Source organism: Oncorhynchus kisutch, linkage group LG25 (genome assembly GCF_002021735.2).
Source record: "Oncorhynchus kisutch isolate 150728-3 linkage group LG25, Okis_V2, whole genome shotgun sequence".
Taxonomy (NCBI): Eukaryota; Metazoa; Chordata; class Actinopteri; order Salmoniformes; family Salmonidae; genus Oncorhynchus; species Oncorhynchus kisutch.
The window spans coordinates 15120058-15143034 of NC_034198.2; the positions used below are offsets into that span (position 1 = coordinate 15120058).

Sequence of the window (22977 nt, forward strand, 5' to 3'; positions counted from 1 at the left end):
ACACCTTAGTTTTTAAGCCACAAATTTCTAATCCCTTAATATTATTGTTTGATCTAATTTTAACAGCTAACATTTCGATTGCAATAATAAATAGATATGCCGATAGTGGACAACTTTGTTTTACTCCTCTAGATAGTTTAAAACTTTCTGAGATGTAGCCATTATTTACTATTTTACACCTAGGGTACATCATTTTAACCCATTTTATAAGAGATTCCCCAAAATGTAAATATTCTAGGCATTTATATATAAACTCCAGTCGTACTTTATCAAAAGCCTTTTCAAAATCAGCTATGAAAACCAGGCCTGGTGTCCCCAATATTTTATGGTATTCTATTGTTTCCAGTACTTGTCTTATATTATCTCCAATGTATCGTCCATGTAAAAAACCTGTCTGATTAGGATTAATAATATCTGACAATACTTTTTAAATTCTATGCGCCAAGCATTTTGCTAGGATTTTTGCATCACAACACTGAAGCACACTGAAGCACGTTGTGTTAGCTAATCCAAGTTTATCATTTTAAAAGGCTAATTGATCATTAGAAAACCCTTTTGCAATTTTGTTAGCACAGCTGAAAACTGGTGTTCCGGTTAAAGAAGCAATAAAACTGGCCTTCTTTAGACTAGTTGAGAAAAAACTGTCAATGGCAATGTGAGAAAATTATGGTAACGACTAGTTGAGGATCTGAAGCATCAGCATTTGTGGGTTTGATTACAGGCTCCCTGATGAGAAAAAAACAAACATTCATGACTGTAGTTTTAGTCCTCACGTGATTACATGAGTGAGACAGAGAGATTATTCATAAGGAGGGAGTGAATAGTAATAGAGAGATATATGGGTGGTGCTAATTGTTGCAGCAGCTCTTACCTCCCCAAGTATTTACGCCTGCTTCAGACTGGGTGGGGACAGCAGTAGTTGACAGACAGTTTAAACAGCTCAGTCTGACTACCACAGAGGAAGATACCTGATCCTGCTCTTCTACCACCTGGACCTGTAAGTCTTACCACTGGCCTGCTGGTTTCAGCTCATCTCCTCGAGAGAGGACTCCTCCAGAGTCCCAGATAACATTTATGAAAGTTGAGGTGTAATGGTGCTTCGATAATTCCGTCTCCATACTCTTTTTCAATTGTTTTATTGAATCGTGTCAACGGCAGTACAATTAATAAGAAGCAGTAGTTTTTGCTGTTGTTATGTCTCCGTTTATAAATCGTTTGGTTCCATTTTGTATAATAAAGCATTTGCCTTTTTTTGTTACTAAGTCGTTTCTTTTGTGTGTGATAACAGAATTAACTGCAGATGTGATTAGCTTGTTTTTAAAGCACACAAACGGACAGGCAGAGCAGGGATTTTGTATTATGTTTATTGAGGTGGATATGTGCATGTCCTACAGACTATTCTACTATAAATGCTAACGATATTCATAGAATAAAAACAAACGGAACATTCCACAAGGTCTAATGATATTGCTTTGGAAATCATCTAGACAGTTACAAAGTGAGAAAAGGACGTTCTGTAAGATCGCTTTAAAAGTTACTCCAAAAGCTCATGTGGTATCCCTAAAGAGTGAGGTAACAAAATGTAAATAAAAAAATGAGTATCGGGAGCCTGGGTTGTAATCATTAGCGCACTGCGCACACCGTAGCAAACTAGCAAAAACATTTGCAACGGAAACTGTTAACTCCAAACGCTTTACAACATGACACAATTCCATTGAAACACATTTCACTAGTCTACACTAATGAATATGTCCCTGGAGTAGCAAGTTTGTTTACAGCTCATGAGGGTATTGGTAACCGACAAAAAACAAATGCAGTGGTAGAGTAACCTTGGGCCCTGGTCAAAAGTAAAACATTTTATAGAGAATAGGGTGCCATTTTGGACACATCCATGGCTTCATTCTAAGTGGTATGATAGTGTGGATATTGGAGTAGAGCCTATATGTGCATAGATGAAGGAATGAGAGGTAGAATGCCAACTCTGGTTCCTTGGCAGTGTCACATTGCAATGGTTGAAAGATGACTAACGACGATGTAATGATAAGAACAAAGAACTAGGCCAGGAAATGTATCTGGTCAGGTCACATGGTCTGGAAATGCTCGTCGCCCGTTAGCGTAAATGTCATTGCTGTTCATCATGTTAAGTTTGTACACCGCAAATTAAAATGTTCCTTGAAAATGTATACATACTACATATTTTAACATAACTAATATTAATATAATTCATATTAACATGGCTGATTATATACAGTAATAAAGTGGTAACTATTCCAACTTTGTGATTTGCATAGGCTCTTGTGGAACTCATACACCTCTGTTAGCCTTGTTGACGCTACAAAACTGTCCGTGTTCAACCTAACGTGATGACAATACAAGAGAACAGATGCACAGGAATGACATTTACTCGGGTCAAAAGTAGTGAACTATGTATGGAATAGGGGGCTATTTGGGCCTAATAGAATAGCACCCGCTTCCCAATTGTTTTTAATCATAAGCTGCCAAAACAGTTAATTAACTCTGCATACCCGGTTGAAATGACAGTAGTTTCATATAAGTACTAAAATGGTCCATCATGCATATAATGACAAACTAAAAATTGGAACATAAAGGCATTTGTGATTGTATTTACATGTATATACTTGTTTATAGAGAGCTTTGCTTTGTCTATCCAGAGTGATGATGAGTTTTCCTGGTACCATCTGATTGGATCATGACTGGGTGTGATGTAGGTTCTCTGGTTGGATAATGATCGTGTTTGTTTTTTTGCGAGATGGTTGGCAGTTGGAGTGTTTCATAGATACCATCTTTACTGTTGAGTTTAAAAAAAGACAAGTTAGAAAAATCTAAGGCTACACGTTTAAAACAATAAATGTAACATAACCGACCTTTTCTACTGCCTTCTCAACCCTCGCCCCTAGACTCTGGCTACATTCCATTTTTCTACCCTTCTCCCGAAGTGTGCACTCGTACAATCCCCCTAGTATATTTAAAATAAATGGACAGGGAATATGGTTGTAACTACCTTCAGCCATTCTTGCACCAATCCCATGCTTCCATTGTCCGTTTCAGCCATTTTGACAGGCTCTGTATCACAGCTAATGGACACTTCCTGTCCCTATACAGGAAATAGGGGCATATTCCAATTACCGACTTTCCTTATCTCCTTTCCTTCACTAATACCCCATTTACACAGAGGCAAAACACCCTATTTTTACATTTTGTTACCTTTGTTTGTTTATGTGAAAGGGGTAAAAAGAAAACACAGTGAATAAAAACACAGCTCGGGACCTAGTTATGTCAGCTGTTTTTTGTTGTTGTTGTGAGAATGGATCACTGCATTTTCGTGGGTAAATTCATTAGCACTTCTCTTGTTTACCACCTCCCTAAATTGAATCGCAAACAGCCCCCATGGTTTGTACCTCCCATTAATATCAGTGGTCACACAGGGAAAGCAACGAGGAAAGGAGACGAGGAAAGGAAGCAATTGAGACGTATTGGGACGAGCCCCCATTACGTTGAAAAGGCCGTTCCTGATTGGGCCATTGGGTGGTGTTCTACAGGAAGTTGGTGGTGTTGGTGGTGGTGTTCTTTCCTGTGTCGATGTTAAACTGGTAGGCTCCGTCCGAGGAGTGGAGGACGTCGGAGGCAGGCACGGGGGCGGAGGGCGATGACGCCTAAGGAGTGAAGGTTGAGAGTTGAAAACCATGTATCGATAAAGTAAGCAAGTATGTATTTGTGGGACGGAGATGGAGAGAGAGAGAGCAAGAAAAATACAGAGAGAGAGAGAGAGAGAGGACTGACCTGGGGGGGTTGTGGGGGGTGGGCGAGGAGGGGATCAGCAGGAGACATGTTCTCCATCTTTATCTCCTCCTTCACTGGCTCACCTGGAGGCATGGCACTGTACATCACTGGAGCATACCCCTGAAACACACACAATTAGTCACACAAATACAGGTCATGTACACACACACACACAAACTACACACTGAGATGAGAAGGATCCAAACCGGAGCAGCGTATGACAGATACAGATGTCAGTTCTTAACTTGATCACTCTTTTGTCGCTAAGAATTTTCCTGCTGCATCAAAACATTTGAATGAGCCTCGACAGTCCCTGAAAAAAAGAGCAGTAATCTTTTCTTCCATGAGGGGACAGTCCAGTCATTGGGATCAGAGTTTGCTATCAAGAGTTTGCTATCAAAATCATTTTCTCTCTCTCGCTCAAACGCTAGACCTAGGCCCTGTTACTGCAACATTCAAATGTACAAAATGTATCTGAAATTAAGCCATACACATCAACATCTGTCGTTTTTATATAGCCTAATAACACAAGATAGATATTGGTCTCCACTTGGCGACGACGTACAAGTGTCAAGTTTATCAGGTCAACATTTTTAATTGTGCCCTGGAGTGGTCTAACGGTTAGGGCTGCTTTCTTCAGTGTGTACATAAATGTCTATGGTGTCGGCTTGGGTTTGATTCCCGGCCCACACTCTGATGGCACAAAGAACTCAATCCCCCCGATTGACTTGATTTATTTACACATTTCAAGGACAGTCGATCGTGATAAGAAATGACCATACCAGACACTTTTGGATAACCTAAATAGGAAACAAATAAAATAATAGCAGTCGGCTACACCAACATTAGTTTTCCGTTCATACAAAAAGTGTGGGGTAAAATGCCACAGTAGATTTGCCGTGGTAAACTATGAAATACTTTATTTTTATCGCACGGAATGCTCGTTAAATAGATACATCGCCCTTAGTCTGTTCAAAAATAACTAAATTGTTTCGATTACAATAGCAACCAGAGGGCAAACATATCTTGAAAGACTTTGATTGCAAGCAGGACTAAGGACCACCGATCTTTTAGGGAGCAGTAATGAGGTGACTACTAATGGTTGCAATTGAGATCAGCTGTGCGGGGGGGAATTTAGCGCATATTGATGATATAACAAGACATCAGCTGGTGATAATCTAGTGCCATTGATGGTTGCAATAGGATTATATTCCAATAGGCTACATTCTGTAGACTACCCATTGGCCTATTCATTATCACATAATGAAAGGAGTGAGAACTGATAACAGGCTTCTGTGTTTCCCTGGCTGAGTTGATCAGCTGATTTGGGCCATCAGTTGATTGACAGATGTAAGACTACCTACCGTATGTTCGCCCTCCCGTCCACGTTTTATAGTTAAGCTATGTATAATTTGTCAGTATAGTTCTGGTCTTTGGTGTGGTTTGAAAGCCTGTATTATGTGGCTTTAATATTTAACTTCGTAAAGCTGTCAAGATGTTTAGGCATTTGAGCCTATCCAAAGATGATTTTGTTGAGCTGAGACACTTTTCTATAATATGTAAATGATTAGACTATTTGCTTTACTTATTGAAATAAATGCAATTCACTTGTGGGCCTAATGTAGGATCAGGCTGGTCACTATCTCACCCAGCACTGGGCACAAACTCATGAGGTTCAGAGTTGGAGCATGCTGCTTAGACCACTGCACTACGACAGTTCACTATACTTTCACAGGCACGAAGAATACTGTAAATACTGATGAAACATAGGTGCGTAGTTTTCCATTTATTTTGTTGTTTTAAGCCTTTCCCCAACCATAGCCGCAACCATAACCACTCAGAATGAATGTCTAAACTGTTAACCTTTCAATTGTTTCTGCTTTAACCTTGTCACCTCGCGGAGTTATTGTGTCAAAATTAGACATTCATCCATATGCAGTGGGCCGGATTCAAACCCATTCCGACTCTGGCATTGGTGTGCTATGGTCAGTGGCTGTGACCTCTGGACCACACAGACACTGAGGAAATGTATAATTTATTCTGCCTATTGCTTGCCTTCAACATATAATAAAACAATTCATCTGAAAAAAGATTTTCCCTAACTAAAAATACATCTACCCCCTACAAATATGTAAATGTATTATAATTCACATGAGATGCCATGTAGCCTGTACGTAGCCTACATAAGGTACAATGTAGGTACGGTGTGCATTGCTCACAAACACCGCTTCCAGCTGCCCCCTGGTGGCGATTCTAAATATTTATTCAGATATTCAAAACCTACTGCTGGATTATTTTCCTCCAGCGACGAATGGAGTCAAATTAAGATTTGACATCTGTTGACACAGAGGACAAGGGTGATGGGGAGGACTGGGAAGAGACACTAGACTATGGTTAAGTAGAGTAGATATATACCATCGGAGCCATGGGATACTGATACTGGTTAGGCGGCCCACTCCACTTAGGGGTCAGAAGGAAGGCAGCGTGAGATAGATTGTAGAATAGAGGGAATAGGAGTAGAGGCTGAGTAGAGTTTTCAATAATATAACCAAATATGGTAGAATAGAACAGAGTAGAGTAGAAGAGAATATATTAGTGTAGAGTAGAGTAGAGTAGAGTAGAATAGAACAGAGTAGAGTAGAATAGAACAGGGTAGAGTAGAATAGAACAGAGTAGAGTAGAATAGAACAGAGTAGAGTAGAATAGAACAGAGTAGAGTAGAATAGAACAGAGTAGATTAGAATAGAACAGAGTAGAATAGAACAGAGTAGAGTAGAATAGAACAGGGTAGAGTAGAGTAGAATAGAACAGGGTAGAGTAGAGTAGAATAGAACAGAGTAGAGTAGAATAGAACAGAGTAGAGTAGAATAGAACAGAGTAGAGTAGAATAGAACAGAGTAGAATAGAACAGAGTAGAGTAGAATAGAACAGAGTAGAGTAGAATAGAACAGAGTAGAGTAGAGTAGAATAGAACAGAGTAGAGTAGAATAGAGTAGAGTAGAGTAGAATAGAACAGAGTAGAGTAGAATAGAACAGAGTAGAATAGAACAGAGTAGAGTAGAATAGAACAGAGTAGAGTAGAATAGAATAGAACAGAGTAGAGTAGAATAGAATAGAACAGAGTAGAGTAGAAGACTAGAACAGAGTAGAATAGTAGAATAGAACAGAGTAGAATAGTAGAATAGAATATAGTAGGGTAGAATAGAACAGGGTAGAGTAGAATATAACACAGTAGAGTGGAATAGAATATAGCACGGTAGAGTAGAATATAACAGAGTAGAGTAGAAAAGATTAGTGTAGAATATAACAGAGTAGAATGGTACAATAGAATATAGTATAGTAGAATAGAACAGAGTAGACTAGAACAGATTAGAGTAGAATAGAACAGAGTAGAGGAGAATAATATAATAGAAGAGCGTATGGTAGAGTAGAGAGACATACCATAGGAGGAGCACCAGGGTTATACTGTGGCTGGTTGGGCGGCGGGCCGTTCCACTGCAGGGGCTGGGCGGGGGGGTACATAGGGTCCTGTGGGTGGTAGCCTGGGTTGAACCCCTGAAACAAAACGCAGCAAAAGAACACCGTCTCACACACACAGAGGAATATTGCTTGTTGATGAAGATTGGCCAATTGAGAGTATTAATCAACTGGGACAGACAGAACCTTATTCCTAGAAGGTTAGTGTAGCGTCACAGCCCCTAACTGAGCCCCAATCCTCCTGTACAGAGAGTGGATGTGTCACAAATAGCACACTATGGGCCCTGGTCAAAAGTAGCACACTATAAAGGGAATGAGGTGCCATGAGGCCAGACATTTTCTCCCCAGCTCCTTTGTTTTCAGACCTTACAGTTGTGCTGCTAAGTGATCAAATGAACAGATGGAGAGAGAGAAGGCGTGAAGGAGAGATGAATGGATTGACTCACTGGTTGGAATGGGGGTCCAGTCCACTGAGGCTGGCCAGGCATCCCAGGGTTGGGGGGAGAGTAGACCTGGGGGTAACCTCCCTGTACATGGAGGAGCACCACAGTTCCTACAGTTAGACAGAGGGACTGAAATATACTTTTATATAATCATATTCAGGGATGGAATTTAACGATTTGGGGTCCAAATCTGTGCCATGCAATGTTTGGCCTATTTACTATTAGCCCAGTCTGAAAAGTACTAGACTCGTGCTAGCTTAATTTCCATCCCTGCTTAGACTATATATCCATGACAGTATATACTCATACACAACCTGAACATACACAGATACTGTACATGGATACCCACAGATAGACATAGGGACTTCTACTCCAATACACGCACAGTGCTCATGACATGACTAAGACGGAAATAAGAAAATGATATACTGTACATACGGAAGGCATTATTGCTTGTCGTTCAGATCAGTGACACAAAGCCGATAACCAACCACACACACACACCACAGTGTAGTTAATTGAGTAATAATAAATGCATCACGTACCATGTTAGGATCTGGGCCTGGGCCATGATAAAACACCTGCAACAAACACAACAAAAACACATTATGACATCATAATCATATCAGCCAGAGAGGCCTATCACGTACATGCCCTTATATCAATTAGTGTTCAGTCAAAAAGAGAATCTTGTCCTGCTCCTGAAATCTGCTACTGTATTCATCCTAGTCATCATTCATGTGTGCGCAAGAACAATGATAATTTAATATGGTCAATTAAAAATAATATATATGTATATATCACAAACATACTGTTGACATGTAGGCTATGGTGTAATGGAATGTTTTGTCTTGTGTGGTAGGTTTTGACACTCTTATGTAGGTGTCATAACCAGCCATAAAATAACGCAGTATATGTCACAACAAGTCTAAATATATGTATCATGACATACAAACAGTGTTCCATACATGACAGTGTTATGACCTTATTATAATGTGTTATGACACATTACGTCAGTTGTTATGACATATTATGACATGGTTATGACCATAAAGTGTGACCAAAGTGGGTACTACATGGCATGTAGTATTATGTACAGTGCATTCAGAAAGTATTCACACCCCTTGACCTTTTCCACATTTTGTTGTGTTACAGCCTGAATTTAAGATGGATTAAATTGAGATTGTGTGTCACTGGCCTACATGTCAAAATGGTATTATGTTTTTAGGCATTTTTACAAATTAATAAAAAATGTATTCAACCCATTTGTTATGACAAGCCGAAATAAGTTAAAGAGTTCAAATGTGCTTAACAAGTCAAATAATAAATTGCATGGACCCTGTGTGCAATAATTGTGTTCCACATACTTTTTAAATGACTACCTCATCTCTGTACCCCACACCTACAATTATCTGTTAAGGTTCCTCATTCAATCAGTGAATTTCAAACTCATATTCCACCACAAAGACCAGGGAAGTTTTCCAATGCCTCGCAAGGTAGGGCACCTATTGGTAGATGGGTAAAAAAAAATAAAAAACATACATGAATGTACGCTGGGGCGGCAGCGTAGCCTAGTGGTTAGAACGTTGGACAAGTAACCAAAAGGTTGCAAGATCGACTCCCCGAGCTGATAAGGTGCAAAATCTGTCGTTCTGCCCCTGAACAAGGCAGTTAACCCACTGTTCCTAGGTCTTCATTGAAAATAAGAATTTGTTCTTAACTGACTTGCCTAGTTAAATAAAGGTTAAAAAAAATATATAAGGAAAATGTCCCTTTGAGCATGGTGAAATTATTAATTACACTTTGGATGGAGTATCAATACACCCATTTTCTTCAACGGAATGGAGCTAAGCACAGGCAAAATCCTCGAGGAAAACCTGGTTCAGTCTGCTTTCCAACAGACACTGGGAGATGAATTCACCTTTCAGCAGGACAATAACCTAAAACACAAGGCCAAATCTACACTGGAGATGTTTACGAAGACGACATTGAATGTTCCTTAATGGCAGAGTTACAGTTAACTTGAAAATCTATGGCAAGACTTGGCTGATCTATGGCTGTCTAGCAATGACCAACAGCCAACTTGACAGAGCTTGAAGAATTTAAAAAATAATAATATGGTAATATTGTACAATCCAGGTGTGTAAAGATCTTAGACTTACCCAGAAAGACTCACAGCTCTAATCACAGCCAAAAGAGATTCTAACATGTATTGACTCAGGGGTGTGAATACCACAATATGTAAATGAGATATTTTTGTATTTCATTTTCAATAAATGTGGAAAAATGTCTAAAAACATGTTTTCACTTTGCCATTATGGGGTATTGTGTGTAGATGGGTGAGAGAAAAAAAAAATATTCAATCCATTTGGAATTCCGGCTGTAACACAACAAAAGTCAACGGGTATGAATACTTTCTAAAGGGGTATATAACAAGGGTTGTGTCCCAAACGACGCCATATTCCCTATAAAGTGAACTACTTTTGACCAGAGCCCATCGGTGCAGTACTTTTGACCAGAGCCCACTAAATAGGGAATAGGGTACCATCAGCCATGGTCAGCGCACTACAGTATATAGGGAATAGGGTAACATTTGGCACTATTCCCTACATAGTGTACTACTTTTGACTAGAGCCCTATGGGGTGCTTGGTCAAAAGTAGTGCACTAAATAGGGAATAGGATGCCATTTGGTATTTCGCCAAGCCACCATCAAACTACCCCTTACCGGCCCACCAGGTCCAGGGGACACCCCTCCAGGGATATTGTAGCCGGGAGGAGGGTGCAGAGTCTCGGGGGTCCCCTGGAGGACGGCTGTGGGGTGGGGGGCTTTCTTCTTGAAGATCTTCTTCTGGCAACAGCAGCAGATACCTGCGGGGATCCCCAGCAGGAGGAGAAGGGCCATGAGGGGGTTAGCCGCTTCATAGTCATGGTGGTCTGGAGGGGGAGAGAGAAGGGAGGAAGGTGGGAGGAAATTAGAGTAGGAAGGCAGGAGAGGGAGGAGGACAGAGAAAGAGTTCAGAGAGTCAGTTACTGTAGGTGCCTATGAGGTCTTTCTCAAATAGCCCCAAAAGCATACAACTAAAAATACAGACCGTGATAATTTAGCGCAAAGGACACAAAGCGCATGTTTATTAGAAGACTATGCTTAGTACATGCTTGGGGGAGGCAGGTAACCTAGTGGTTAGAGCGTTGGGCCAGTAACCTAACGGTTGCTAGGTCGAATCCCCGAGCTGACAAGCTAAAAATCTGTTGTTCTGAACAAGGCTGTCATTGTAAATAAGAATTAGTTCTTAACTGACTTGCCTAGTCAAATATAGATAAAAGGACAGAAACACAGTAGAGACCAGTAGAAGTGAGTCTGGTGGCCATTTGAAGTGTGTGTAGGTTCCTTATCAGAAACAACCACTCTGGTTCCAAAAGGCTTCTTCAGCTGTCCTCATAGGAGAACCATTTTTGGTTCCAGTTAGAACTCTTCGGGTTCCGTGTAGAATCCTCTGTGGAAAGGATTTTTACATGGAACCCAAAAGGCTTCTTACCTGCAAACAAAAAAGGTTCTTCAAAGGGTTCTCCTATGGGGACAGCCAAAGAACCGTTTTAGGTTCTAGATAGCAATTTTTTTTCGAAGAGTGTAGGGTTGTAGGGTAGTTAAAATAGGTTGGAATTCCATATGTACCTCATGGCATGTTTCTGATGTATGCATGGTTTTCTTACATGACCAGCAAAACATATTGAGATTAAACTGAGCAATACATAAATACATGACTCTTTATATGCACATTGTTGAAGAAAAGTTTCCAATTAAATCACGCTCATTGGTCCTGCTTCGTAGTATACCGTTCAGGGCCCATAGGGACGCAGACGAAGTGAAAAGTGATGGCAGCGTAAACAAGCATAACAGGAGAATAGGAGTGCTCAGTCAGAATGAATTCAGCTCTTTGCTATCCTTTTTGTATGCAGAGCAGACCTACTATAATTAAGCAATAAGGCCAGAGGAGGTGTGGTATATGGCCAATATACCATGGCTAAGGGCTGTTCTTACGCACAACGCAATACGGAGTGCCTAGATACAGCCCTTAGCCGTGGTATATTGGCCTATACCACACCTCCTTGTGCCTTATTGCTTAATTATACCAGGCATTTCAGCCTATCCTGTATGGCTCAGTTGGTACAGCATGGCGCTTGCCACGTCAGGTTTGTGGGTTTGATTCCCATGGGGGACCAGTACGGAAAAGTATGAATATGAATGTACTCACTACTGTAAGTCGCTCTGGATAAGAGCGTCTGCTAAATGACTCAAATGTATTCAGGGCTCTAACTACCCAGTTCATAATAACAAATAAACCCCTGCCCTTTGGCCTATCCCTTCCCTGGAAGTCAGCAGATGGAATATTGAAAACATTTGGAGGCCTGCTGGTGGGCAGAAGGAGTGAAGATGGCAATTCTATGGAATTCTTATTCCTGTGAATGGACACAGTAGTTGAGTCAATTCCAGAATGGATTCCCTCTATTTCAGTTTGTACACTCATGGAATGTGTCCCAAATGTAACACAATTACCTATGTAAGCATTACATTTGACCAGTAGTGCACTTAATAGGGAATAGGGTGCCATTTGGGACACATATTGCAGTCTGAGTGGTGAAGACCATTGACAGGGTAATAAGATACTTGGATAGCCACTTAAAGCCAGCCAGTGTCTGTGGAGACCAAATGGCACCCTTTTGCATATTTAGTGCACTCCTTTTGATCATGGCCCATAGGGCTCTTTAGAGGAAATAGGGTGCCATTTGGGACATATCCAGCGTATATGCAGACCAAGGTTTGGAGCAACTAACAATGCCAATAATTCATTCAGAACTATCCGTAATCATGGTAGCATCCACATTAATATAGAAGTTTCATCGTTGTATCATTTCAAATCCAAAGTGCTGGAATACAGAGCCAGAACAACAGAAAATGTGTCACTATCGCAATACTTTTGGAGCTCACTGTAAATAGCACAATTTATATTCTAGAATATAATCCTTTCTATGTCTATGATGAGAACCATATATACACACACCCTACTGTTGCTGCTCCCAGGCAGGGTTGAGGTTAGGTATGTGGGGCTAGGCCATTTGGGAAACAGCCAGCATATATGCAGACCAAGGTTTGGAGCAACTAACAACGCATGGTGACACAGCAAAAACACACACACACACTCCCCTTACACACGCCCCCCACACACATCCCCACCTGTGAGTTCCATCCTGATGATGGAGACCACCCTGTCTCTCCTGTCCCTCAGCGTGTAGTAACCCACGTCCGTGGTGTTGACGTTCTCGATGGTGATCTTGGTGGAGTAGGTCTTGACCCGGTTCCAGTAGTCCGGGTGGTCCTGGGCGACCACGGCCCCATCATGCACCAGGGTGACATTGGCGTCGGCGCCAGAGAAGGAGAGTTGGGCGTCGGCTAGGTCAATGCCCTCCAATGAGATGTAGAGGTCCTCGCCCGCCACGCACTTCGGGTACTCATGCCTGGCTGGTGGGGCGAGAAAAGGTGTGAGAACGTGTTACGGGTGAGAGAGTAGTTGGAAACAGAGATGGGGCAGGCACATGAAGGGGTGAGAGTAAGGAGGGAAATTAGCATTAGAGTAATAGAGTGAAAGAAAGAGAGGGGTAGTACATGAGAGAAGAGAGAGGGGGGTGGGTGAGATCGAGTAGGTGGAAAGAGAGAGAAAGAGTGAAGGAGCAAGCAAGAGTGAGAGCGAGAGAAAGGGAGAGACAAAAAGGCAAGAAGGATCTGTACACGAACTGACAACAAAGGACAATATTTCAATAACATGCAACAAAAAAATACTCCCCACCACCCCCTCCTGCACTCACTGTTCACGGCCACTTTGAGTGAGGAGATCTCCTTGTTCCAGTGGTCTCTCTGGACGTAGGTTCCCTGGTCCTCGTACGTCACCTTCAGAGGGCAAAGATTAAATCTAAGTGCATTTAAAATTGCTTCACAATAAAAACAATACAATTACATTAAAGAGATAGATAGAGGATGGTAATCACATTAGCGGAGGTGGTGTAAATGTATTACTAATGGTCAAAATCAAGTGGACCTTTTTGTTAAGAGGCGGACACCATCTCCCTCTCCCCCCCCCCCCCCCTCAATTGAACGTCTGGTGGTATGATATGATATACTTTATTGTCTCCTTGGGAAGATTTGACTTGGACAATTGAAGAGTCAGTCAGTCACCTTGTCCAGATACCAGCGCCTGTCAGTCCCTGTCCCAGACACCCGTCCCTTGTTGGTCCGGGCACCATGGTCCCAGTACAGGTAGGTCTTTGCGGGCTCTGCAGCAGGGGTGAACTCCAGCTTTGAAGAGCTCTTCGGGAGGTAGATCTTCAGCTGACGCCCGTGGGACAGACGCTCGTGCAGGTCGTGCATCGCATAGCCATCTGAGAGACAGAGAGAGATGGTGGGGAGATAGGGAGGCAGAGAGAGATGGTGGGGAGATAGGGAGGCAGAGAGAGATGGTGGGGAGATAGGGAGGCAGAGAGAGATGGTGGGGAGATAGGGAGGCAGAGAGAGATGGTGGGGAGATAGGGAGGCAGAGAGAGATGGTGGGGAGATAGGGAGGCAGAGAGAGATGGTGGGGAGATAGGGAGGCAGAGAGAGATGGAGTGAGAAAGACAGGATTAAAACACTGTAAATTGAAACCCTTTTAATTATGTATTTTCTCTACAGCTGTTTCCAATATGGACCCTGGATAAAAGTAGTGCATTATACAGACCCTATGAGCCCTTTGCTGCTGACTAATGCCGAATGTGAGGTGAAAGTTAACAGGTACAATAATGGTGTAGGTTAGGCCTTATTGTACACAGTAGTTTACCTTTTAACATTGCAGCCTATTCATCTTGAAATGTCAACAGACCTCCTCCTTGGCTATGTACCATACCCCCTCGGGCTTTATTGCTAAAGGAATTTGTTCATCGACGTGGTTTCGGGATGACATTTCATTGGAATGTAAAAGAGCTAATACAGTAAGCTAAAACTTCCACATACGTCTTTAGGTTCGAAACTTGTACCACATTTTGTACTTCAAAAATAAAACATTTTAAATTATGGAAAATAAATGACTCACCCACACCGAGAGTTCCCAACAGGATCCACAGACTCCACATCATCTGCGTGGGAAATAGAGATTTTTTGTGAACAAATTACCAGAAATATAATGAATTATAGTGTGAACGGGTCGTTGTGGGGGCTATAACACAGACTGATGATGAATCAATAAAGAACGACCAAATGAAGAATTCTGTGAAAAGAACATGCTCTGGGGTTGTTTGCTGCCTCTGGTACTGGGGACCTTGAACATGTGCAACATACAGCCCTTAGCCGTGGTATATTGGCAATATACTACAAACCTCCCGAGGTGACTTATTGCTATTATGAACTGGTTATAAACGTAATTAAAAGAGTCAATCAGCATTCGGGGCTCGAACTACCCAGTTAATAAAATATATTTTATAAACAACTTTATAAACTGGGTTGTTCGAGCCCTGAATGCTTTTGGCTGACAGCCTGGGTACATCAGACCGTAAACCAAGGGTATGAAAAAACATGTGTTTTTCTGCTCTAATTATGTTGGCAACCAGTTTATAATAGCAACAAGGCACCTCAGGGGTTTGTGGTATATGGCCAATCAATATACCACAGCTATGTCATCATGAATTCAGCAGATCATCAGGTGTTTTGGACTCCAATGTTCAACACAGTGTCCGAAAACTGGGTCTCCATTGAACGTTGTGGGTCCAGCAGGACAATGACCCCAACCAAACACATGACAAAAAAGAGCAACCAGGAATGGTACAAGATGAAACACTGGACTGTTCTGGAGAGGCCAGCGTCTAGTTCAGATCTGAATCACATTCAAAACCTATGGCAAGATCTGAAAACAGCAGGGCAGCCCTCAAACATGGAAGAATTCAAGCAGTTTGCTGCTTAAGAGTGGGACAAATTACCAGTAGAAAGGTGAAGCAAGCTCATCAATGGCAACAATAAGCATTTGACTGCAGTTATCTTGGCCAAAGTGCTCCAGGTGGCAATCATTTTGTCCATGTCATTTGTCTTTATTTTCTAAATTAAAACGTAAGTTTACAAAATAGTATACAGTGCAGTGCACTACATTTGACCAGGGCCCATAGGTCCAGGAGTTCGGCTACCTGGTTAACGTTGGCCAGTCAAACAACTACCTCCCCTCCACTGTCTCAGACCAGACTTTACAACCATTCATGTTATTGTACTGTGTATGGTGGTCCTTTCTCTCACACAACCACCTTGCGCGCACGCGATCCGCATCCTTTTGAATTTGGAGCGCATCCGTCAAGTCAAGGGCGGTGTGGGGTCGTGCGCGTTTCATAAATGTGTGGGCCACAACAATCGTTTAATAATTCTCACACAAGGCCCGCCATTCAATGTTACATGCAATTGAGATTTGTTATTTAACTAGGCAAGTCAGTTAAGAACAAATTCTGATGTACAATGACGGCCGAGGAACAGTGGGTTAACTGCCTTGTTATAACTGCCATAAAGACAGATTTTTACCATGTCAGCTCGGGATTTCGATCCAGCAACCTTTCGGTTACTGGCCCAACGCTTTAACCACTAGGCTACCTGCCGCACCGATTAGAGATAATGATTAGAGATAATGAAACAAACATAATTTCCATGATTACATAAAATTCTACAATAGGCCTACAGGGCCACAACAGCCCATGCAATTTACAACGTTATATATATTTTTTTTAAACAATTATTACTATGTATTTATTTGTATTATTATTTTAAAGCCATACATACAGCTATTCTTTGGTATCTCTCGCGCCTGATAAGCCTATATGAAACATTGGGCTTCAACCTGTTGAGGATCCACAGAATATCAGGCTACAGTGAGGAGCCTAACGGCTATCTCTCCAGAGAGCTAGCGGTTCACGTGGGCCCGTAAAATCTACGGAGGGTGCCGCGCCTTTCATTTGGGAAGGGGAGAACGACGACAATAACTCTCGGGGAAAAAAACAATAACAAACAAAACAAACAAGGATGAACCATATCGAGACGATTTATATAAAATAAGAACATCTACTATATGATGATCTTTTCAGTAATGAAAAGCTAAACATGATGTTAGGGGTAGATAAAATAGGATTCTGTGTGACTCGGTGCAACGGGTAGAAAGCAATCCCAACACAAAATAATATGCACACGCATACGGTATATAATCGCACACACCCACAACCATCTCTCTCCTCTCCTTGCTAGACAGAACACCCACAACCACCTCTCTCCTCTCCTTGCTAGGCAGAGGCTCGCACGCAAGCGCCCAGACCACAAATCACCATGCGACAAAAATAACAAACATCACTAACCGAGGTAATGAAACAAAAAAAATGATCAAAGGAGGAGAGTTTATTGTTCGCCTGTGTTGCAAAAAAAAAATGGACCAAATAAAACTAAAAGCCGCTACTGCTGCATGGAGAAAGCAGACAGCTGCAATGAAAAATCGAATAATGAGCCATGAACATGGCCATCGCACAAACATTCTGATTGTGCATGCAGACGATATGTAGTAGGCCTATAGGCTACATACCTTGATAGGAAAGAATGTAGTTGATTATTTCCCTGTTTTTCTCCTCGTAACAATGTATCTATGACGGGAGAGCGTCACGCGGTGACTCGATAGGCAGCGGATAGTAAGTAGTAGGCCAAGTGTACGATTGATGCCGGAGCTCTGATGCTGCGAAGCGGTTTTCAAAGCACTTCTTATCCGACCAACGAAACTATAAACCCTAGATGACAATCCACTGTTTTGAAGCGACTGCGCTGCCAGTAGGTTATATAGTGGGGTAGTAACTGGTCTAGGCAGTATTATATATTACTGTTTTTTTAAACCACACCGCTGCACATTGGTGTTAAATTAATTGGTTTTATGTGCTATAATGTTAAGCTATTCGTCTTTATCATGCAATAGATCCACAGAAGCTAGGTGGTAGTTTAACTAAATTCAAATCTCCATAGTATTTTCATTAGCTAATTACTTGTTTTGCCATGTAGCATTGTTGCTAACTACTTGAACTACCCACACAATTGTTAACCCCCCAAAGAATAAAAAACTACAATCATAATTTTCGCAAAAAAAACATCCCCTATTTTTCTCTCTCCCCCTGACAACTGGGCTAAGCCAATTGCACTCACTCTATGGCTGTCACTGATACCTCAGTACACTGTTAACATCTGACTCCAGAGTGATGTGTTCGGTTACACTTTATTGTAGGGTACACATATTAGCCACTAATTTGTAATTTATGTCATGACTCCACTTTCATTAATCTGATGACAGTTAGTTAATTAGATAAATAACAATGTTTAATTGTTACCCGGTTAAATTAATCATGTAACAATTAACCAGGGTTGGGTAGGTTCATTTCTAAATGTAATCCATTACAGTTACTAGTTACCTGTCCAAAATTGTAGTCAGTAAAGTAACTTTGGGATTATCCATACTCAGTAACGTAACATTCAGTTACTTTTAGAAAAAAATGTATGTCACCAATTGAACGACATCTATTGCAGGATAAATCAATGTTAAAGTTTACATAGCTGGCCATATATGGATGTTAAATTTTACTTTATGGGTTGGTTATGTAGGCTTCTTCCAACCCATCACTTTCTACTACATATAATAATACGATTAAATTCTTTCTTTACATTAAAAACCAAAGTCTATCAGAATTCTAATACATTTTATACCCCTTGATGTTAAAAAATAGGATGTGGAAATATGGAAGTATAGATTAGCCAAATTGTTTTACCTGAACATAACCTCAAAACTAAGGACTTAATGTATTTATTGTCATCTCCCTATCAGGCCACTGCATGCTGTGACAAGGGCCATGATGGTGATACACATCTGCTTCAAGCTGCCTGCCTGAATACTGGGGCCTTCAGTAGTACCTTCCCTTTGATTACAGCAAGAGTTTCCTTATCTCTGTCTAATAGCCATTTAACATGTAGTGTATGTAACCACTCAAATTCATGGAAACTGCTACGAACACAAGAACTGACTTGTAGTCACTTGTTCCTGGCTGCATTTAGACAAGCAGCTCAATTCTGATATGTTTTTCCGTGAATGGTCTCGTAAATGGACTTACTATACTTGAAAATCGTATTGAATGTATTCAAATGTCAAGTTACAAGTTTGCCGCCGTTGTTAATCCGTTGTTAATCATGATACAAGCTTGCAAAATTAAATTACACGTTTGCAAATCGTACTTGCAACCACAAAACTCAATGTGCGACCATGTAATTGAATATACAAACTCACGTAGTTCTGTCATCATTATAATCCCATAATAGAATGGTACCAGAGGGGATGGCTGCTGGAGGGAATGACTCCTAACCAACTGTGCTATTTTATGTGTTTTTTCGCATTGTTTGTAACTTATTTTGTACATAATGTTGATGCTACCATCTCTTATGACCGAAAAGAGCTTCTGGATATCAGAACAGCGATTACTCACCTCAAACTGCACAATTATTTTTTCTTTAATAAGTCTGACGTGAAGGATATAATCCTTGTCCTTCGCATGAAGAAAATAAGGAAATACAAGGGGCACAGATCACGCCCTGACCTTAGAGAGCTTTTTTATTTCTCCATTTGGTTAGGTCAGGGTGGGATTTGGGTGGGCATTCTAGTTTTTCTATTTCTTTGTTGGCCGTGTATGGTTCCCAATCAGAGGCAGCTGTCTATCGTTTTCTCTGATTGGGGATCATACTTAGGCAGCCTTTTTCCACCTTTAGTTTGTGGGATCTTGTTTGTGTGTAGTTACTTTTTGCACTGCATGTAGCTTTACGTTCGTTTTTGTATTTTGTTGTTTTTTCGGTGTCATTTAATAAAAGTAAAATGTACGCCTACCACGATGCACCTTGGTCCAATCCATCTCTAAACGATCGTGACAGAAGATCCCACCACCCACCGACCAAGCAGCGGGCCAAGGAGGAGTGGAGGACACCCTGGACGTGGGACGAAATCATGGCAGGAGACAGATGCCTGCCATGGAAGTAGGCGGAGGCAGCGAAGGTGCAACAGCGACGGCGCTGGGGTTCACGACCACAAAGACAGCCCAAAAACATTTTTGGGGGGAGGCACACGAGGTGGTCGGCGGTCCCGAGGTGTGAACAAGAGACAACCTGGGAGGAGGTAGAGAGGTGGTCGGTCAACCCAGAGAGAGTGCCAGAGCCTACCTGGGATTCAATAGAACAGTGCGAGGAGGGATACCGGAGAATGGAGTTGGCGAGGAGTATGCGGCAATGTAGGCGTTTGGAGGAGCGTGTCACCAGTCCAGTGCAATATGTGCCGGTCCCACGTATCAGGCCTCCAGTGCGCCTCCCCAGTCCGGTACGTCCTGTGTCTCCTCCTCGTACTCGCCCTGAAGTACGTGACCCCAATCCGGTACGTCCTGTGCCTGCTCCGCGCACTCGCCCTGATGTACGCCTCCACAGCCCAGTACGTCCTGTGCTACCACCCGCACTCACCCTGAGGTGCGTGTCACCAGCCCGGTGCCACCTGTGCCGGTCCCACGCATCAGGCCTTCAGTGCGCCTCCTCAGTCCAGTACGTCCTGTGCCTCCTCCCCGCACTCGCCCTGAGGTGCGTGTCACCAGCCCGGTACCATCAGTGTCAGTCCCACACACTAAGCGGCAACGGCAACTGGCAACGGTTCCCAGTCCGGAGGCTTCCGGCGACGATTCCCAGTCCGGAGCTTCCGGCGACGGTTCCCAGTCCGGAGCCTCCAACGACGATCCACGGCCCGGAGCCTCCAGCGACGGTCTGCGGTCCAGAGCCTCCAGCGGGGGTTCCCAGTTCGAGCCTCCGGAGACGGTCCGGAGTCTATGACGACAATCTACGGTCCGGCGTACCCGGCGACGATCTACGTTCCGGAGCCTCCGGCGACGATCCACGGTCTGGAGCCTCTAGCGGGGGTTCCCAGTTCGAGCCTCCGGAGATGATCTACGGTCCGGAGTCTATGGCGACAATCTACGGTCCGGCGTCCCCGGCGACGATCTACATTACGGAGCCTCCGGCGACGATCCACGGTCTGGTTCCTCCGTCAACGATCTACGGTCCGGTTCCTCCTGCAATGATCCATGGTCTGGAGCCTCTGGCAACGATCCACAGTCCGGTTCCACGGAAGCAGAGGGATCAACGAGCGGAGCGGTGTCTACGTCCCGAACCGGAGCCGCCTGGCAGCTGTCTATCGCCTGGCAGCTGTCTCTGATTGGGCATCATACTTAGGCAGCCTTTTTCCCACCTTTAGTTTGTGGGATCTTGTTTGTGTGTAGTTGCTTTCAACACTGTATGTAGCTTTATGTTTGTTTTTGTATTTTGTTGTTTTTTTGGTGTCATTTAATAAAAGTAAAATGTACGCCTACCACGCTGCACCTTGGTCCAATCCATCTTTAAACGATCGTGACAGGTGCCTTGTGAGAATTCGTCAGCGAGTGGGCAACCCGCCTCTACCATCCTTTCTATTGGCCAATGTGCAATCACCGGAGAATAAACTCGATGAGCTCCGTTTGAGACTGTGCTACCAACGGGACATTAAAAACTGTAATATCTTATGTTCCACTGAGTCGTGGCTGAACGATGACATGGATAATATACAGTTGGCTGAGTTTTCCATGCATCAACAGGACAGAACAGCTACGTCCAGTAAGACAGGGGGGGGGTCTATTTGTCAATAACAGCTGGTGCGTGATGTCTGAGGTAGAGTAGCTCATAATAAGCTGTAGACCACACTATCTACCAAGAGAGTTTTCATCAATTTCCTCATGGGTGGCAGGTAGCCTAGTGGTTAGAGCGTCGGGCCAGTAACCGAAAGGTTGCTAAAGCGAATTCCCAAGCTGACAAGGTAAAAAAAATCTATCGTTTTGCCCCTGAACAAGGCAGTTAACACACTGTTCCTAGGCTGTTGTTGTAAATAAGAATTTGCTCTTTCCTGACTTGCCTGGTTGAATAAAAAAATACATAATAATTTCTACCAGCATGTCACATCTGCAAACAGACTCTTGACCACCTTTACTCCACAAACTAAGATGTGCATTTGGCAAATGTGACCATAATTCTATCCTCCTGATTCCTGCTTACAAGCAATAACTAAACAGAAAGTACCAGTGACTCGCTAAATATGGAAGTGGTCAGATGACGCGGACGCTATGCTAAAAGACTGTTTGGCTAGCACAGACTGGAAAATGTTCCAGGATTCACCCAATGGCATTGCGGAGTTGTTCAGTAATTTTGTAATCAATGTTAATAAATTCCAATTATCTTTATCTGTCTGATACCCAGAGGTTGTAAAGTTATGGTGTTAAATAAAACAGACAGAATTCCCAGCTCACAATTGATCAGATCCAGGTTCATTTGCGAGAGCTCTCCCGTGCATACACAAATACATTCCTTTCATACCATTCTAACCTAAGCACATGCATACACACCAACATAAGGATTTTCTCATGAGTCACACCACAGTTTATAACCACTCAGTTGACAGTTCCAGTCTCCCCCAGATACTAGAGTTCAGGGGAGGGGCTCTCCCTGTCTGTCATGCCCTTCCCTTAGTTATCTTTGTTTTCTTTATTATTTTGGTTAGGTCAGGGTGTGACATGGGTGATTTATGTGTTTTGACTTGTCTAGGGTTTTTAGTAGATTTATGGGGTTGTGTTCTTTTAGGTGTCTAGGTAAGTCTATGGTTGCCTGGATTGGTTCTCAATCAGAGGCAGGTGTTTATCGTTGTCTCTGATTGGGAGCCATATTTAGGCAGCCATATTCTTTGGGTATTTTGTGGGTGATTGTTTCCTGTCTATGTGTTTTATGCACCAGTTGGGACTGTTTCGGTTTTCACGTTTATTGTTTTGTAGTTTGTTCATGTTTGAGTTTTCTTATTAAAGAACCATGAACTATAACCACGCTGCGTTTTGGTCCGCCTCTCCTTCCCAGGAAGAAAGCTGTGACAGAATCACCCACCACAACAGGACCAAGCGGCGTGGTGACAGGCAGCGCCAGCAGGAGCAATCAGGACTTCTGGACGTGGGAGGAAATCCTTGACGGGAGAGGACCCTGGGCAAAGCTAGGGGAGTGTCGCCGCCCCAAGGTGCAGCAGGAGAAGCGGCAGCAGGAGCAGCGCAAGGAGGAATGGACATGGGAGGACGAGTTGGATGGTGATG

General features: G+C 42.7%; 1 protein-coding gene across 4 annotated transcripts; it reads right to left on the reverse strand.

Moving 5' to 3' along the window:
• Window positions 1–1344: 1344 nt before the first annotated feature.
• Window positions 1345–17759, reverse strand: LOC109869886 (uncharacterized). Of its 4 annotated transcripts, XR_004205518.1 has the most exons (13): window positions 17346–17759; window positions 14841–14883; window positions 13952–14154; window positions 13585–13666; window positions 12956–13240; window positions 10448–10656; window positions 8267–8302; window positions 7725–7805; window positions 7243–7356; window positions 6217–6261; window positions 3802–3921; window positions 3023–3674; window positions 1345–2809 (listed from the first exon to the last, which is right to left on the reverse strand). XR_004205518.1 is itself a non-coding variant. In XM_031805255.1 (12 exons), the coding sequence occupies exons 2-12, from the start codon at window positions 14881–14883 to the stop codon at window positions 3555–3557; spliced, it is 1338 nt and encodes a 445-aa protein (XP_031661115.1). In that variant the 5' UTR covers window positions 17346–17759; the 3' UTR covers window positions 1345–3554. The 4 variants fall into 4 exon arrangements, 2 of the variants coding, with proteins under 2 accessions (XP_031661115.1, XP_031661116.1); XR_004205519.1 differs by lacking the exon at window positions 6217–6261 and having other exon boundaries at window positions 17346–17756; XM_031805255.1 differs by having other exon boundaries at window positions 1345–3674.
• Between the last annotated feature and the right edge of the window lie 5218 nt (window positions 17760–22977).

Excerpts from the sequence above, each read along its gene's own strand:
- LOC109869886 (XM_031805255.1), bottom strand. The coding sequence starts at position 14,883 with ATGATGTGGAGTCTGTGGATCCTGTTGGGAACTCTCGGTGTGG. Across the intron at positions 13,667-13,951 it reads GGCGCTGGTATCTGGACAAG|GTGACGTACGAGGACCAGGG; the intron begins GTGACTGACTGA and ends TGCCCTCTGAAG. Across the intron at positions 8,303-10,447 it reads CCCCTGGACCTGGTGGGCCG|GTGTTTTATCATGGCCCAGG; the intron begins GTAAGGGGTAGT and ends TGTTTGTTGCAG.